This window comes from Octopus bimaculoides, chromosome 5 (genome assembly GCF_001194135.2).
Source record: "Octopus bimaculoides isolate UCB-OBI-ISO-001 chromosome 5, ASM119413v2, whole genome shotgun sequence".
Lineage (NCBI taxonomy): Eukaryota > Metazoa > Mollusca > Cephalopoda > Octopoda > Octopodidae > Octopus > Octopus bimaculoides.
The window spans coordinates 118207090-118227371 of NC_068985.1; the positions used below are offsets into that span (position 1 = coordinate 118207090).

The window sequence follows — 20282 nt, forward strand, 5'->3', positions numbered from 1 at the left end:
GGAAGTGACAAAGGAGCATATTCAGCATATTTTGCTTTATGAGGTCAATAAAAGCAACAATGCAATGGAAAGTGCAAGGAATATTAATGCAGTACATGGGGATCAGACAATAAGCCAGTGTCAATGGTGGTTCCAGAAATTCTGAGCCGGAAATTACAGCCTAGAAGATGAGCCTTGTCCTGGAAGATCTGTAGAGCTCAACAAGGACATCATGCAAACCCTAGTGGAACAAAATCCCATTATAATTGTTGAGGAACTAGCAGAGAAGCTTGGATTTGGTCATTCAACCATTCATCGACACCTGCATGCCATCGGAAAAGTCAGCAAATTGGGTCAATGGGTTCCTCACAAATTCTCTGAATCTAATTCTGCTCAGAGAGTGAATGTGTGCTCTTCTTTACCGCCACATCTCACAAATGAACCTGTTTTGGACCAAATATTGACTAGCGACGAGGAATGGATTTTCTATAAAAATGTCAAGCACTGAAGACAGTGAGTATGGAAAAGAGAAACACCAGCACTCCAGGCTAAAGAAGGTCTTCACTCATGTAAGGTATTGTTATCTGTTTGGTGGGATATGAAAGGTTTAGTCCACTTTGAACTTTTAAACCCAAACCAAATGATAACAAAGGAGATCTACTGCAAGCAGCTTGGGTGGTTTAAGTCAGTGCTAGAAGAAAACGACCATCTTTGGCTTCAAGACAAAAGGGGTTCTTCCATCAGGATAATGCTCAGCCACATACAGCAAGGATGACATTTCAAAGGTTAGAGCAGTTTGAATGCAAAGCAATGCCCACCCACCATATTCGCTGGACATTGCCCCAAGTAGGAGTGTACATACCCAAAAGGATGAATTCTATTACTTGATTGCATATTGTAAAGTCAGAAATGATGCCATTTCGACTGCCATGTATAGTAGATGGTGCAGAATGCACAGAATCACAGGATTCATACCATGAACACACACACACACACGCACACACACGTTCTCACTCACTCACTCACTCACTCGCATATGTATAAATATTAAGCTGAATGAAAAAAGAAAAAATCTACTTATTTGTATTACATGAGCAAAAACAAGCTTGTTGCTATATTTTAATGATTTATTTAAATAGGATAAAGTTGAATAGACTTTAGATTTTAAAAAATATTTACCAATTGGATGTAAGTTTTCAGTAGTATTAATGAGTTTTCCCCTTTCATCTCATACATATTTCGTAGGTTTTGGTCTTTCTATTACATTTCCAAAATAATTGTTCTATAGCGTAAGCCTTATAATGTGTAACACCATGACTAAAGTATCTACCACTGCTTACAAAAAATACCATTTGCTTAACATTTGAATATACAATATATTACGGTAATGTATTTTGTCTCCCTACTGACATGGGAACTAAGCCTTTGAAGAATTGATTTCTAAATGACTTAGTAGTAGCAGTTTTCTGATGTCAGCACATGTGAAAAAGGACACATCTGTATAAAATAAACTAGCATTTGTGGAGGAAAAGAAATACATTTTCCATGATGAATGCAAACTGCATAGAACAGTAGTTCTTAACTTCTGTAGCTCAGTGCTCCCTTTCACTAAATGGCATTTTACATACATCCCTTTGACATGTTTTTTAAAAAAGAAAAAACAACCACAAAAATTCAGGTTATTTTGATACAAAAGATTATATACAGTGGTTTATTATCATGTTCTCATACTATTTCATCTGTTATGTGTCTTTATATATATATATATATATTTAAACTAGTGCTCCCTCTGTTGAGTCTTTTATGGAAATTGCTGATGAAGGAAAAGACTCTCATAAAATTATATTAAACCTTGGCACTCACTGATAGTACAATGATTTATATTCTAATCTTGACAAAGGTGTTTATATTTTTTTAATGTTTCAAATATAAGTATTGTATCTGATTTAAGTATTTTATTTCCAAGGAAAATTACTAAGCAACCAGTGTTCCTATGTGAACTTACAACTTCCTTAGGGGATATTACCCCCTAAGCTTAGAAGAATGGCTACTCCAAAAGCAGACCATTTTTACTATGCTATGGTATAGTGGAAAGTTCTCAAAGTAAGGTTGTATTTGAAACCCTGCTTAATGTTAAAACTGGTGACAATAGAAATTACATTGACAAAGAAACTCATTGCTACTCAATACATCATGATAAATTGCCATCATCAGTTGCATATGTCTGTTTTATATGGAGTAATGGGTTTGCTATGCTTCAGTTTTCTTTTACGTATCTTGATTCCTAGAGGTACCCATCACTACAGGCTCTAATATGCAGTGTTGACTCATAATGAAGCGTGTTCAATGTAATTGTCTGAACTTCTCCACTGTCCAATCTATTTCTGTTTACCCATAGATTGTTTGCTTATTAGTCACAATTAACCACATTTTTGTTGCATCCTAATGCAGTATTTGTAGTTAATGCTGTTGCAACTATTTTGCAACAGCAATATGTTTATTTTTATGTTTGAGTTGAGTTGAGTAAGAGAGAGTGTTTTAGGGTGCTGCTGACTGAGTGTTTGGATGTGAATTTTCATTTTGTGGGTTGAAATTTGCTGCAGTAACGGCTGCCTGGTCTTTCAATTTTAGTAGTATTGTGATATTGTGTAGTTGATCTGTGTGTAACTTGTGGTGATGCATGTGTTTTGTAGATTTTGTAGTTTATTTGGTTTGTTGTGGAGAGATTGAGGTAGGGCTTGTTATCATCTACAGTGAATTTAATGCATTCTTTATACCTCATTGTTTATTCCTATGAAGTAAATGTGATATCAGTGTGTTCTCCAAATATGTATTATTTTTGCTTTATTTACTCTGTCCTCTTGTCTTCTGTGGATTTTGTAGAGATGTCATAAGTAAATTCTTTGATGTATCTTTGTGCATAAACTTTGGTTGAAATTTTTACAACCGAATGTCCTTCCTAACTCTTAGATCTTTCTAAATAGTAGTAGTCACTGGACATTGTTATAGCATCATAGGGTTTCTGTTGTTCTGTTTGTGAGGCAGTTCTACAAACTGCATATAAACATGTGGTTTTGAAATATATACAATATTTGTTTTAGCTATTGCAGTATGTTAATTACTGCAATGTACTGCAGCAATAAATGTTACATAAAGTGGATTTCTGATAAATTATAGTTCAAATATATTGAAGGCAATGCTGCTATATGATGAAATGAGTCTTAAATTATTCCTGTGTGTACTTGTGTTATTCAAGCAATGCACAAAGAAATTAGGCTAAGTATAACAGATTAAATGCATATGTTTGAAACAGATGCATGTTTTTGTAGGTCTTCTTAAAGGTCTAATTCAATGCTATGTTAACTATTAATATTAAAATATTTAAGATGTCTATATTTATGAGCACAAGTAATATATAAATATTGGTGTGAAGTTGCTTTGTGACCAAATGGTTATGAGTTCATTCTAACTTCACTGCTTCCTGGCTAAGTGTCTTTTGGTGTTGTCATGAGTTAGCTGAAATCATGTGAGTGGAATTTGATAGACACAAACTGTGTAGAGGCTTGTTTGTGTATATATGTATGTGTGTCTTTCATTACTGGTGTGTTCAGTTTCATGTCGTCATGTAAAAAAAAACACAAGAAAGTAACTTAGCTGTTTGATAAATAAATATTGATAAAATAAGTACCAAACTGAAATATATTCTGGTGCCAAATTATCTAATTTTTAAAGGGGATACCCCAACATGGATTCAGTCTTATGACTGAAGCAAGTTAAAGCATATACAAAAGTTATTTTTAAATGTTCAGGTTTATATATATTCAAGTATACAGTAAGCATATACTAATTTTTTGTCAGAGAACAATTTGCATGATAGACCATTAAATATTAAATTGGAATAATTGGTAAGGTGGTTGATTGGTTAATGTATAAAAATTTTAATACAGATTGGGAGAGCTGTCTTTGGAGAAAGTAGTGTTTGTATGTGGAAGATGCACAAGAGCCATAAAAACTATAGACACTAAGAAATTAATTTTCTTCAAATGCCATGGAGGCTCTTTAGAGGTAGTAGATAATTTCTGCTACCTAGGGGACCTAATTAGTAGTAGGGGAGGATATATGGAAAGTGTAATTGTTAGAATAAGAATAGAATGGAGAAAATTCAGAGAACTTTTGTCAGTGTTGCAAACTGAAGGTCTCTTTCTTTGAGTAAAAGGAAAATTGTATGATGCATGCATATGCATGAACAGCAATACTGCGTGGTAGTGAAATGTGGGTCCTCAACGTAGAAGATATGTGAAGGCGAGAGAGGAATGAAACTAGTATGCTCTGCTGGATGTGCAATGTCAGTGTACATGTGTGACAGAGTGTGTATTGAGAGAAAAGTTAGGCATAAGAGGAATTAAATATATGCATGTAGACAATTGCATAAAGAAGTGCTCATCATTTATAGTGGATGGAAGTAGGAGACCCAGGAAGACATAGGACAAAGTACTGAAGGCTGATTTCAAACACAGCCTTATGAAAGAGATGACTGAGGACCAAGATATCTGGTACCTTGATGTACTCAAGAAGACCTGTCCACCATAGCAAGATTGATATCCTAAACCACTTTGGTTAATACTTGTCTGTTAGGAAATTTCTCCCACACCCATTTGCATCCATTCTGCCACATCAACCATCTCTACCGCCATCTTTCATCCCTTAACACTTATCACCTCTCTATCAACTGAGAGCAGAATAGGTACACACCATTTCCACCTACTGTCTCCACCAACCACTTCTTTTATGTGCCTTCTCGATCCACATTGTTCTCCATCATTAACCTCTCACTTATCTGCTATCACCTTCAGTGCCACCACATACCTACTGCAAACCCCACCTCTTAGCTTCTCCTACATCTCTCTCCATTTGTCACAATTACCTTTACCCTTCCTACCCACCCTGTCCAAAACTCTGTCTCACCCCACCTATTCTCCCCCCCCCCCAAGGCATCTCCTAACAATCTTTGCCACCATCTCTCTCACTATTGCTTTGTTATTTGACCTACTGACTCACCCACTCTCTTTATCTTACATTTTAACCCACCCTCTTTTTCAACTGTAGTATTCATGTGTCTATTACTACTCCTCCCCTCAGTTGGAGGGGCTTTTGTCTTGCAAATTTCTCTGACCCTGTCAGTGATGGTGCCATGTAAAAAGCAGTGCTGGTGCCACATGAAAAGCACCAGTGATGGTGCCATGTAAAAAGCCCTGGGGATGGTGCCACACAATAAACACCCATGCTGCTGCCACATCAAAAACTCCCATGCTGGTGCCACATAAAAAGTGTCCACTACACTGTAAAGTGGTTGGCGTTAGGAAAGGCATCCGGCCATAGTAACCATGCCAAAACAGAAAATGGAGCCTGGTGTGGCTCTGATCTTGCCAGCTCCTATCAAACCACCCAACATGTGCCAGCATAGAAAATAGATGTTAAATGATAATGACGATCTTATTCTTATGTTTGTTTATGTGCACAATTATTCTGTAATGGGTGCTATCAATTTAATGGTGAACTTATGTGAAACTTACAGCTCTTGTACCCTGGCTATAGATTTTCATTTGTACCTATCATCATAGATGCATTAGGCTACATAAGTGATTTGTACAAAAAGCTAGAAATGCTAGGATTTTCTAAGAAAAAGCAAAAAAAAAAAAGAAAAACTGAGATGTATCCTCCAAATTTAGTCTCTTAGTAGTACATTGAAAATTTGTAAGACATTTCAAAGATTTTGTTTTTGGGATCATTTATTTGAATATATACATGCAATGATGATGTTGATGATTATAACTTGGTTGTGTACATCTACAAAGACACCTATGTAAAAAATTTTCATGCAACCCCACCCTAAATACTAGAGAGACACACTTAGGACATAAATGAGGTGCATACACCTATGTACATGCATGCACTAACTCAACCATGTATTTACAAACCCCTGGAAAATTTCTTAACCAAAGTCTTGTCAGTTTGTTAGCAACCAGTTTGAAGTACATGAAGAAATTAAATCTCAAAGAAAACACATACAGAAACCTTTTCCTTGGATAAACAATGGTGGCACAGAGAAGGGAAACTTGCATGCATGGGCAGCTGGTAATGTTTCTCAAAAAATCTTGCTCAGGCCTGCATGTGCAGATGCATTGACAATATTGACCAGTGGAGGCCATATGTATATATTCAGTATTTATTATATTATGCAGCTATAATAACATTTTATTGACCTAATGATTTAGTGCCCATATTACTTTCCTAGCACTTTCTATAAATAAAGATGCTTTTAGATATAATAATGTTATGTAGCATTGCTCTTTTATAGAAACCCCATAAAAAGATTGAGTCAACTGTTTACTATGTAAATACTCTCTAACTAAACAACAGAAATGATTTACCCTCTGTATATTATGTTTTTATATTTCTGTGACTTCTAGTTTTACTGAAGTCAACATGGTTATTTTCTCATTCACTCATCATCTTTAGCAACTGTTTGTAATTATAGTATGTTACATATTTAAAAGACGAGAAGAGTTGTATCTATAGAAATAAGTGATTTTTATTCATGCATCACATTTAGATTTTTGTCTTATTCAATTTTTTTCTTTTTGCTTTGTTTTTCAGAATTCCCTGAAAGAGAACAAGCATTACATTCAATACATTTGGTGTACTAAGAAGAAGAAAAGGAAAAAAAAAACATGGATTACGGAATGGAAGATGGTGTATTGTTTGTTAGAAAGTCTAAGATATAAATAAAATAATTTCTTTGAACTGTATAAAAAGTAAACTATGAATTTAAAAATCAGCTTAACAGTTCTGTTGCCAATGAATACAGAATGTCAATGATACGTCACTGGCAGCCTCCTTGAAGTTTGTGTTTTAAGAATTAGAGCAACTATACTTGTATTTATTACACATAAACAAACAGCATGTATAGCAGACGCTGTTTTGTTTGGTTAAAAAATAGCCTTCTCTGGAAAAGTAACTTCCGAAAATGTTCATTGACAAAAATTCTGATAGCCTTGTTCAGTCTATCTTCATTAAGTTTTCTTGCATATCAATGTCTTATTGATCATTCCCATGTGAAAAGGCATGAAATTCCAGTCTCTACAATTGAATGTCGCTTAAATCCTATTAGTGGTGGTATGTTTAGTCCTAGTGATCATTCTTCTAGCAGTAATCATCGCATAGACAACAAAGTTCTTGTCATCGTGGAAACTCAGTATTCATATCTTGGACAGGATATCATACACTTATTGGAAGCAATACGGGTAAAGTACAAAGTTGAACCCAATGGCAAAACCTTGCCCTATTTAACTCATGGAAATAAAGGGAAATACAGTGCTATTATATTTGAAAATTTTGATGCTTATGTTAATATGGATGCTTGGAATAGAGAATTACTTGACAAATACTGTAGGGATTTTAATGTAGGAATTATTTCTTTTGTTGCAAGTCGGGATAATATAGCCTATTCTAAACAAATGAAAGACTTTCCTCTCACAATTTACCAATACATGGCAATCGAAGATTACGAACTTAATCCAATGTCAAATATTTGGCGGATCACACGGCCTGGAGAAATAATTCGTGGTCCTTTGAAAGATGATGAGTGGGTCATTTTCCAGTTTGATCATGCTACTTACAAGCCACTTTCTTATGCCAAACTGTCAAGGAATTACGGACGCTATATTGAACTTTCTGGTAATACTGTCTTTCCAGCTATCCAAGATTTGGGATTGCTGGATGGAATACAGAAAGTTATTTTTGGAAATGGATTGAGGTTTTGGCTCCATTGCCTTGTGTTTCTTGATAGTTTATCTTATCTTTCTCATGGAAAGCTGAGTTTACCTTTAGATCGTTATGTTCTTATTGACATTGATGATGTATTTGTTGGAGCTGCTGGCAAACGGATGAAAGTATCTGATGTTCATGTGAGTATATCAACCTATTCTTTTGTTGGTTTTAATCATTGAACTGTGGCAGTGCTGGGATGTGGCCTTCAAGGGTTTTAATTGATCATATCAATCCCCTGTTTTTATTTTGCACTGGTACTTATTTTATCAAACCACTGATTTATGGGACCTAAAGGGACATAAAAATAATCACAATATCACTTTTAAGCAGCATAAACAGATGGGTTTCAGTACATTTCTGTTTTCCAAATTAAACCCACAAAGCATTGGCTGGTTTGGGGCAATAGTAGAAGACATATATGTTCAAGTGCAGTACTGCAGAATTGAACCTGAAATCACATGGTTGCAAAGCAAACTTCTTAGCTACACAGCGATGGGGGTGATGCCTATATTAATTCTTATTTTATTAACTATAATATATACATTTTTTTTTTTTTACTTATACTTCTTACACTGAAATGTGTATATGTTAGACCGATAGCCAAAAATGTTGTTTATGAGATCAGGAAAAACAGGGGAGTAGGTGAATATGTTATAAAATGTAATTTTGCTCCTGTCGATTCTGACTCAAATCTTGGAAGAATCAATTAATATCAATAATATGTTAGAACCTGACTCAATGAACTACACTCCTTTACTAAAACAATTAGCTTTGTGCATTGTTCTAAAACCAATAGAGGCCCTCTATACAGTTACTGAACTGGCTAGAAATGTCTGACAAATCTTCCTCAAACAACATCCTACTTCTTTAAAGAAAAAGCGGACACAATGGATAATATAGTCCCTGATATAAAAAAAAAAAAAGAGAAAAGCTAGGATGGTTATATGTTGGTAGATTGGCAGAGTTGTTAGAACTTTGGGTTGAATTCCTCGTGGTATTTGTTTTGACTCTATGTTCTGAGTTCAAGTCCCACCAAGGTGAACTTCATCTTTCATACTTGTGGGATCATTAAAAAAAAAAAAAAGGATCAATTCAAGGTTGTAGATTGGTAGAACTATTAGAAAATCTTGCAAGATACCTTGAGATATTTGTTCCAGTTCTTTGCATTCTGGCAACAACACCTGCAATGACAGTGGTACCAAGTTGAATCAGCCGAAAGTTGACAGCCTTTTCCATGGATAATCATTGGCGGCATGGAAAGGGGCAACTTGTGTGCATGCCCAACTGCAAGTCTTACTCAAAACAAATTTTGTGCAGCCTTATGTGCATATGTGTGTGTAAATTGAATTCCCTTTTACAGCATGTCATTCAAATATGGAGATGTTCAGCTCTTTTACTCTTTTATTGTTTGTCATTTGACTGGCCATGCTGGAGCACTGCCTTTAATTGAATAAATTGACCCCAGGACTTATTCTTTGTAAGTCTAGTACTTATTCTATTGATCTCATGTTGAACCACTAAGTTATGGGTATGTAAACACACCAACATTAGTTGTCACGCGATTGTGAGGGACAAACACAAACATATATATATATATATATATATATACATACACACAACAGGCTTCTTTAAGTTTCCGTCTATCAAATCCACTCACGTGGTTTTGGTTGGCTCAAGGCTATAGTAGACACTTGCCCAAGGTGCCATGCAGTGGTACTGAACCCGGAACCATATGGTTGGGAAGCAAGCTTCTTATTTCTTTACTGCCCACAAGGGGCTACACAGAGGGGACAAACAAGGACAGACAAACGGATTAAGTTGATTATATCAACCCCAGTGTGTAACTGGTATTTATTTAATTGTCCCCGAAAGGATGAAAGGCAAAGTCAACCTCAGCAGAATTTGAACTCCGAACGTAACGGCAGATGAAACACCGCTAAGCATTTCGTCCGGTGTGCTAACGATTCTGCCAGCTGTGCCTATGTTGTTAGCGTAGTGAAAACAATTTAGATCTGATGGTATTAAATGATGATGATCATCATCATTTAACATCTACTTTTCATGCTGGTATGGCCTGGATAGTTTGACAGGAGCTGGTGAGTCAGAAGACTGTGCCAAGCTTGACTGTCTGCTGTGGCATGGTTTCTATGGCTGGACGCCCTTTCTAGCACCAGTGACTTTACAGAATATATTGGGTTTATATATTGGCTAATAACTTACATGGCAAGACCTCTTAACTGAGGAGGGAGTAGTTTTGAGGGAAGTGGCTTTGTGCCAGTTGATGAGAGGGATAGAGGGATAGAAATAAGTGTCTTCCAGGAAAGTAGATACAGGGCTACCTAAGAAGGAGAGAGAGCAAAAGTAGAGAAAATGGTGAAGATGTGGTGGTAGGGAGTACATTCAAGTTACTGGGAGGTGTATATAAGTGAAGTGGAACCAAAGATTGGATAGGATGAGTGGATATGAAACTTTGCAAGATTGGTGGCGAGTAGGAGGAAGGGATGTAGTGAATGGACACAAATAGAGGGAGGTGGTGTTAGGAGGATATCTTGTGGAGAAGAGATTCAACAAAGATATGTTGCATGCAGGTGGGTTCATGAGGGTGGAAAGGGAAAGTCGGAGATAGAGTGGAGGGGGAATACAGCAAGTTGTGAACTCAGGTGGGGGATGGGGGAAGTGTTAAGAAGATGGGTTGTGAGAGAAAGGTTTGTCATGAAACAGTGTTTTTACAAAATTGTTTTGTCATTTCATTTGGTTAATAAATTAGATTGTCAAAATCTGTTTTAGTTACATATTCCCACCACCACACACTTGTGTAAATTGGCATTTGTAATTACTGATATTTTCCCTGCTGGTCTATTTGTATTAAAAAAAAGAAAAGAAAAAGTTTGATGTATAGGGCAGAATTACAGTAAATTGGCCAAAATTTTACAAGATTCTGAGTAGTTAGATCGAATAAATTCTAATGGCAATTTAAATAATGTTAAGAAAATATTTTAATGAATTAGACATTAGTTAAGTGTCTCAATCAACATCCAAACATATGTTTAAAAAGAAGCAGATTTCTAAAATCTAATTAAAGCTAATTTGTATATAAAAGAAGTTGCTAATTAGATTTAAAGAATGTCTTTTCATTGGCTCCTTTTCTTATTTTTCACCTATTTCTTTACACTTGTTTCTTTTCTGCAGTTTTTTTAATGAGTTTTTTTCATATGTTTTCTATATGGTTAAGGTTTTGAAAAATATGTCAAGTGTAAGAATCTACATAACTACTCCATTTGTGCAAGCATATAAAAACAACCCCAAATTCTTTGATGTGTATAAGTTCTTTCGTAAACATATGCGTTAAATCTAACTAATTAACCTTGTGTTATTTTTCATCACCACTACTGAAACTAGAGAAAAAAATAAACATGTCTCAAAAAAAAAAAAAAAATCTTGGAAGTAATGATAAATGTATGGTTATATTAAGGTGTTTGCTTTGCAAATAAGTGGTTTTGCTATTTGATGCTACTTCATGGCAACTTGGGCAAGTATCTTTTACTTTGAGTTGATCAATAATACTTTGAGGGAAATTTGGTTTGATGAAAACTGAACAGAAGCCCACCGTTTTGTGTATATATCTTCTGTGTGAGAGCATGCATGTAAGTATGTTTGTCTCTGCATCTCTTTGCATAGATACCATTTGGGCATCAGTTATGAAGACCAATGGAATAATGTACCTTACTTGAAAGTAAGGGTTGGCATTAAAAAGGATATCTACCTCATCGTCATCATCACCATTTAATGTTTAGTTTCTATGTTGGCATGAGTTGTACAATTTGACAGGAACTGGCTGGCTGGAGAGCTGCACCAGGTTTCAATTGTCTGTTTTGGCATGGTTTCTACAACTAGATACCCTTCCTAATACCATCCACTTTACAGTGTTACTGGGTGCTTTTTATATAGTGCCAGCATGGGAGCTTTTTATATGGCACCAACACTGGTGCCTTTTGTGTGACTTTGTACATGGTGACAGCATAGGTGCCTTGCACATGGCACTGGCATGAGTGCTTTTAACATGAAACTAGCACCAGCAGAGTCACCAAGTAGTTTGCAAGAGAAAGACCCCTCAACTGAGAAAGGGAGTGGAACCAAGAGAAATGGCTGTGTGTCAATGAGAGGTTGGAGTTTGATAGAGAGACGGGGATAGCTATCATATTATACAGTAGGACAAGGGAGGATATGGGGATGGGAGAAAGTTAGATAGATAGATGGAGAGAGAGAGAGAGGGGGGATATCCACAGAACAGTAGGGGTGGGAGTAAAAGTAGTACTGAGGAGACAGATGTTCCATAAGAGTGTGAGGAGAAACATTTAGAAATAATAAATGATGGTGAGAGAAATTGGAGTGGCTGGAAGATGGGTATGTATATGAGGGAGAGTGGAGGGGCCTGCAGTGGGTGGTGGGAGTGTAGGTGAGATGGGTTGTGGGGGAGTTTTGCTAGATGGCAGAATTATGTGCGGGTAAGGAGTGGTGGTATGGCCATAAAGGACATGCCTACATATATGGATGGCTATTATTTTATTTAGCTAAATGTGTCTTTTCAATCATAGCAAATTGCCAGAAGCCTTGTCATCTCTGTGAGGCTCAACATCTGAAGATCATTTCTCACCATTCACCCCATGTCTTCCTGGGTCTTCCGCTTCCACAATTAGAGATCAGCACTTTATGCAGATGTCCTCAACCCATGCCTGCATGGAAAAAAGTAGATCTAAAAACAATGATAATGAACAATGTAAGCTGTGGGGAATTACATATTATCAGTTGCTAAGTGACTGCAATAGTTTAGGTACCTTCTAAAGGGGTGGGGTTAGAGAGAGGTAGGGTGATGTAAAGTGATGTAGCAGTAAGGTGGGTTTGACAGAGACTGTGTGTGTGTATGTATATATCATCATCATCATCATCGTTGTCGTTTAATGTCCGCTTTCCATGCTAGCATGGGTTGGACGGTTTGACTGAGGACTGGCAAGCCGGAAGGCTGCACCAGGGTCCAATATGATCTGGCAGAGTTTCTACAGCTGGATTCCCTTCCTAACGCCAACCACTCCGACAGTGTAGTGTGTGCTTTTACGTGCCACCGGCATGAGGGCCAGTCAGGCGGTACTGGCAACGGCCACGCTCACTGGCAATAACCTTGCTCAAATGTTTTTTTTTCACATGCCACCAGCACAAGTGCCAGTAAGGCGACATATATATATATATATATATATATTTATATACATAACAGCTTCTTACATACTACTCTTATGTTAGGGCATGTCTCACTCTGGCTGGGATGGTCTTATGTAGCACCACATATCACCATTTAGTACAGTTGTTTATTTTTTGCATCAGATGCAGCATCCTCAGGTCAGCCTTCACCATTTGCCTCATTTTTTTGTCAGTCTCCTTCTTTCACTGATTCTGCTGACTTGGTGTGCTTGGGAATTTCTGTATGCAGCAGTTATCTTCCATATGCATGATATGCCCATACCAGCCCAACAGCCTCACTTGCACACTGCACCTGATATTTCTCTAAGCCTATTTGTACTCTGATATTCATGCGCACTAATATTACACATTCATTTGAACATGCTAGCTTTAATTCTTTCTAGACTTTGTAAGTCTTCTGCATTTATGGTTCACAACTTGCAGCATTGCAATTCTAGTACATGCATCATATTTATTCTAGCACTAGCATCACACAATTTACTCTTTACTCTGAGGGAAAAGATCTTTGTTGCCAGCAGTGGTAATAGCTCTCTGAACTTTTTTAAACCTGTTCTTACTCTGGATTCTATACTTTCAGAAGTAATGACCTCCCTTGTTAATTATATTTCTTGAGTAACAAAGTTATCAACTACTTCTAGTGAGCCATAATTCAAGCATTTATGAGAATTTGTTTCTGGTGTGCTCTGAGTATGAATTGCTCCAGTGCATCTGTCACTCTATAGAAAAGTTGCATGATAGAAATGCAAAGATCATATGTTACTGAAAATAGTCGCCGTAGTCGAGCATCAAGATTAAATTTATATGATAATACAGAATAGCAGCATCTAGATTTTCATAAAGATTTCTATCAACATTGGTAAATTTGATGTTAAAATTTCACTAGTGAGCGAAATAGTTACTTTTTATTTACTATTAATTATTCTGGAAAAATTGTAATTGTTAGTTTTTTTCTAATTTATTTAATCAATTTCATTGAGTAAAATCACATTAGCTTCTTGTGTTTTTAGCTAGATATGTAGTAGTGTACTCATAACTAGGTCCATAAACATGTGTCAGAGTGCTCAATTTGGGGATTTTATTGCGTAACCACCACCAAAAGACACTAACTTATCATCTCTAAGTTGATTTTTTAAAACTTTTTGTTGCCTTTTCAAAATGTTATTTATTAAGCTGTTTCATTAGATATTACAAACTTTTGACTAATTTTTATGAGACAACTGTATCTCTACTAATGCTACTTAATGTATAGCTTAAGCTAGGCTTTACCTAAATGTTATGATTTAATTATATAGCTAATAAAATCTCTACCAAAGAAAATTATGTTGATGCGTTATGAAGAATGAGTGTCACATTTTATCTTTCTCTGTCTGTTTGCGTGTATGTCTCTCTCTTTCTCTCCCCCCTCTCTCTCTGTATTGCTTTCTATCTCTTTTAACTTCTCAGCCCTAGGCAGTCATTGCTAGCATACATTCAGTTTTAGTATTGAAAATATTTCACTGAGATATACCTTTGAAATTATATATTTTTTACTACATGCAATTTCATTGTGTGCTTTTGTGCATTCACTGAGAAAGAATTCATTGATTGCTTTTTCTGAAATTTTTTACTTGTGTTGATCCAAGTTTTGTAGACATCTTCATGTTAGCTTGCCATATTTTTTTCTCTTCAGTAGTGCTCCACTTTCAGAATTTAATATTAAAAATAAAATTCTGAAAGGGTGATATAGGAATAAATATTCCTGAAATATAACAAGAATATTTCTTTGTACAAAGTTTAGTTAACACTTTAGCATTTAAACTGGCCATGTCCAGCCAAAGTAATCTACCTGTTTTATCTTCAAGCTGACCAGATCTGGCCTCTTGTACCTACCCTGCAATGTCATTTTAAAAATAAACCATCACATCATTGAAGTCTCAAAGCTATGAGATAAAGCATGACTAATTCAAATTAATGAGAATGTACAAACATTACATTTGACAGAATTCTAAATGCTAAAAGGTTAATGCTTCAATGAAATGGAATCATTCAATTTCTGAGCAATAATAATAATATATAAAATGACTTAAATGAAATGACACTTAAGAAAGTAAAGCAAGGTAACTATTTCATATTCTTTCTTGAAGTACATAAATGCTTTTTATATAACCAACCACTGAAGTACGAAGTAGGTGTGAACCTGGTTTGTCGGTCAGGTTAACAGAAAGGCTTACAATGACTTGTAAGAACTTCTGTACATGTAGTCAGTAGTACACTAACTTTCATTTGCATAACCATTGTGCAAATAGTTGTACATCTGTTGGATTGGAGGGTCAGCATTATATTTTCTCACTAGAAATTTCTGTTTTATCAGGTCTTTTGAAAGACCTGATTTGTCTGATTGTTAAATTTAAATTCTTGTCCTTCGTATTTAAATATTAAATAGCCTAAAACCACTATCATCAACTATCCAATATTATTCCTATAATGAAGACAAAATAGATTAGTTTGTGAATCTTTATGATACATGAAAATACCTGTATCAAACTTTGTCATTATCCAGGAACACAAAAATTTTGCCATTTAGCTATTTCATCTGTTTTTAGAAATGAATATTAAAATGTTTGATAGGAACAATTTTCAGTTAGTCATAATGAATTTTTCTAGCTCTCTCTTTGTAAGGAAAATTTGTTTTCTACTATAATGGAGCTACTGGGCATTATGAAAACTATTGCTGATTCTAGTATTGTAACTTTTATTGCCATACATTCTTGCAAGCATGGCTATGTCATTAAGGCAGTTGAATCATGATCACTTGATTCCAGGTTGAACCCTATGTGCAGCACCTTGGGATAGTGTCTTTACTGTAGCCATTGGTTGACCCAAGCCTTGTTAATAAAATTGACTACATAGAAAACTGTATGAAAGTTTGTTGTACTGTACCTGTTCTTGAGTGGTAGATCTAATCTGTCACCCAGTTTAACACCACCATTTGGGCTGAATGGGAGCAATTGTGTTTTAAGGACGTTGTAGGATTCTGTTGTGTCAAATATGTGTCTAGGTGTTTGAAAGTATTTTTCAGGTAGTGGAAGGGAATGTGAATGTTGCTGCAGTAACAAACTGTATCTCTTGCATGTCCAGTAGGTCTTTCAATTTTAATGTTGTTGTTCCTCTGTGTATAACCTGTTATATGTAGTGTATTGTTTTGTGTTATTTGTAGTTTACTGTGGTGAGATTGGGGTTCCTAGTAGGACTGACATTTTCCATGATGGATAAAGCATATTGTATGTACACCATAATTGTCCTTTTTGTCTGTTAGCCAAATGTAGTAACTGTGATTGCTTTAAGTATGCTTGCATTATTTTGCTGTGTTGTGGAGTTGTAAGAGGAGACAGTGTATTTAGTAGGTGCTACTTAATTTGTTGTGGAGCTATGTTTTAAGCTGATTTAAATAGTGTCAGAGTAGTTGCAGTGTTTGGAGAACAGTGGGAAGATGTGTGTGTGATGTCATTTGCACATAGGTGCAGTGATTCATTCAGGCTGAAGTTGTTCTAGATGTGTGTTTGTGGTTTTGTCTGGCATGGAGATTTTTGTGTATTTAGATTTCCCAGTTACTTTCGAGTGTTGGAAAGGAGGAGTCAGAATCATTTTCTGGGTGGAAAATGTATATATATTTTTTAATTTTGTGCTCCTGTTTTTTCCGTGTGATTTTTAAAAGGTGATTTACAAGAAATATCTGATGAGTGTTTGCTTGATGTCATAGTGTAGTTATTATTATTAATGGTTGTTGTGATATGGGTGTGATATGTTATATTGTTGATGATGCTAATTACTCTCTGAGTGGTTGGCGTTAGGAAGGGCATCCAGCTGTAGAAACTGCCAAATCAGATTGGAGCCTGGTGTTGCCATCCGGTTTCACCAGTCCTCAGTCAAATCGTCCAACCCATGCTAGCATGGAAAGCGGACGTTAAACAATGATGATGATGATGATGATGATTTTATCGTTTGTATTGTGCTTTATATTGGACAAATGTTTGCCAACTTTTCTTGTTTCTGTGGTATATTTATTGCTGTTTCCTTTTTTAGCTTTTGATGCTAAGTTTTATTTCAGTTGTATGTAGCTTTTCGTGTATTGTGTCTGAGGTTGTCTATAGTTTTTATGAGGTTGGCTATTCCTGGTATGTTACCTTGTCAGATATGTTTCTTTAGATGCAGCTATAATTACATTAATAATATAATTATTATTATATTTTTAGATGCATCTATAATTATTATTAATTATCTGTCTTGGTGAAACTTAATTCTGTTTTCTAGTGGAATGAATTCCATTGTACTTTTTCATATTTATTTATTTTGATAAAGTGTTTTTGTTTTGTTCTTTGATATATTGTGTTGATAATTGATAGATGTTGTGAGGTAAGTTTAAGCATTGTTTGCCTGGTGGTTGTGATGGCTGGTATGTCGATCAAAATGTGATGTCTGGGGAAAAGTTGCTGTAACTTGCTTGGTATTGAATGTGGGTGTGACAGTGTGGATTGTTTAGGGCCTAAAGGGGGTTTGATTGTGTAGGAGGTTCATTGAAGTGTCTCCTAATGATGGTATTGGTAAGGTTAGTTATGGTGTGTGTGTGTGTTTATTTATTGGCCTTAATCTTGCAAATTTTATCTTGAAAGCTTGCCTTTCTAGTATAGTGTTGTTTCCTATTAACTTAGAAATGCCATTTGTGATTCGACCACACCCTGCTGTAAAAAGTTCTATCTTTCTACATTTGGTTATAATTAGAAATGGTAACTGTTCTGATAGTAAGAATATTTCCCTAATTTTTATTATGTGAATGTTGTGATGATAATTTTTTTAGTTTCATAAAGGTATTAAGGCTGCTAGTTTTGTATGCCAGACTTTAGAAAATTTTTTGTGTCCTTGTTTACAAAGTTGATTTTTGTGTGAAGTATTTCTTTCTAAATCTGTTTTGTGCAAACCTGCAATGCTTGGAAAGGATAAAACAATGGTACTTCCTGTTCTTATCATTGTTACTATCACTGTTTGCATTTTACTGGATCATTTGTAAATGTTAATGTGTTCTTTTCAAAGGTGTGGATTGTGTTTTGAGAGAGAAGTACCTTTGTGAGCTCATTGTTTATGTGAATATTGTGAAGACTTTGAAAGATACCTTTATAGGGTGTTTTAGGGCTTCATGCAAATTCATGGCTACTTTCATTTTATGATAGCATCTGTATATGTGAGAAATATTTCTTCTGTCAAATTCTGTTTGACTAGCTTTTTAGCTATGTTTCTGTTGTTAGACTTCTCTGGTACATTATATTTAATATGGAATTTATCCCATATATTTACTAATCTTTTAAGATAGTAGCTAAGTATTTTAAGATTTGATTGCAGTTTCTTGCAGATCAAATAAATGCATAGAGGCTTTTTCGTAGTGATGGCTATTTAATATCTCCATGATATACATGGAGATGGTACTGCTGGACAAATGTGTTGTAGTGACTAGGGAAAGTTCTAGAGGCAGAAGAAAATATGGGAAGAAGTGCTGAGATTAGATCTGTTGATGTTGTTCATAAAACGGAATGAGAAGGATCAAGAAGAATAGTGATAGGCCCACTTATCTTTTGCTAGTACAGAAAAATGGTTGCTAAAATGATAATGTCTTTTACACATACGCCTGTCTAATGGAGAAACAAAAAATGTTTCTATCATTTGAGAACTGCAGATATTTGCTTAGGTATCCTATGATGTTATGGTATGGATTCAATGATGCAAGTTACCCATACATTGCTCACATGCATGGCTGAATGGTTAAGAAGTTCATTTCACAATGACAAGGTTCAAGGTTTGATTTCACTGTGAGGCATCTTAAGTGTCTTTTACAATAGAGTCTGGTCAACCCAAACTTTATGATAATATACTTTAAGAATACACACATCTGTGGAATACTCAACCATCTACATGTTGATTCAATGAATAGGTAGTTCAGTTGACTGAGCAACTGTTTATTCATGGTTGAAATCAATGGAGATCCATTTCTCATGCAAGCACAGAAATCTTTGTGTAGTACACAAAGATTTTCTATTTTGGACTAGAATTTTATATTCAGAAGTTGGTTGCACTTTTAAAAGAATATGATAGTTTGTAATGTTTGGATATTAAGTCATTGGTACTTAGCCCTTAAAGTAGGTACTCGTTGTACTGACTATGCACTATTAGTTACTGTATATGTTTATAGAACTAATGATTTTATTTAATAGTTGTAAAAGTAGTCAACTTCAGGCCAACAGATTATAATCAGGCAATCAAATATAGATGGTTGGTGTGTATACATACAGCTTTGCAGTATCAGGTTTATGCTTTCTCGGGGTAATCTTTTGCATCCACTTTTGTGTGTGTGTGATAAATAAAATTTAAGTGTAAAGGATATAACATAATTACTAATCTCACAGTAAAAAGAACAAGTCTTCCAATAAAAGTTGAACCTTCTTCTACTATTCCAAGCAGTCACATTACAGAATAGATCAGTTTTTGCTGTACCCTCCAGTCTTCCATGTGTGTGTGTATGTGTTTGTGTGAGTGAGAGCATCTTTATCTTCAGAGTGCTACAGGTAACATGTAATTCTGTACATATTCTCAAGGCTTGTCTGATAACCCAGCAGTATGGAAACAAGACCTGTCAAAAGAACAGATGAAGTCAGAAAAATGCTTAGGATGTTGAGTGAGTGGGTTGTAAGACTACTTTGAGATATTACAGATAGTGACCATACCTGTTCACCAGTTAAAAGTTTGTGTGGAGTTTCTTAGATGATGAGCTTGTCTCTTTGGTAGAACTGATTTGTTAGCAGTGAGCAGATATTGCTGTCATTTGTGAAGTAAATCTTTCTGTAGCTCATCCCCTTGGAACTGCAATTCTGTGTCAGATGAAGCCCAAGTTAGGGTGCATGGTTGTTATATCCTTATGGATAAATGAATACACCGTAACAGTGTAATAACAATATAATCGAAACAAATGGCAGTAACCATACGGAACGTAACAACAATCTTTTAAGAACCAGCAACCCAACATGCTAACTTAAACTTTGAACTATCAACACATGAACTGTGGAACTAGCATGAACTACCTCACTTAATCAAACTGCTACTATTTATATGAAGTGATCCAGTCCATTCTCGCCACTAAGAAATAAAAAAAACCAAAATTTGATTTTTTGCATGGAATCAAGTACCCTGACCTCCTA

The 20282-nt window shown here is 35.5% G+C and overlaps 1 protein-coding gene across 2 annotated transcripts in view; it reads left to right on the plus strand.

The window, feature by feature from the left end:
* The window catches only part of LOC106883670 (bifunctional heparan sulfate N-deacetylase/N-sulfotransferase), a 119830-nt gene that overhangs the window by 10343 nt on the left and 89205 nt on the right, over positions 1-20282 (plus strand). For both annotated transcript variants that reach the window (XM_014934769.2, XM_014934768.2), the window contains exon 2: positions 6637-7946. In XM_014934769.2, the coding sequence (XP_014790255.1) occupies positions 6942-7946 (1005 nt within the window). In that variant the 5' untranslated portion in view covers positions 6637-6941. The remainder of the gene's footprint in view (positions 1-6636; positions 7947-20282) is intronic.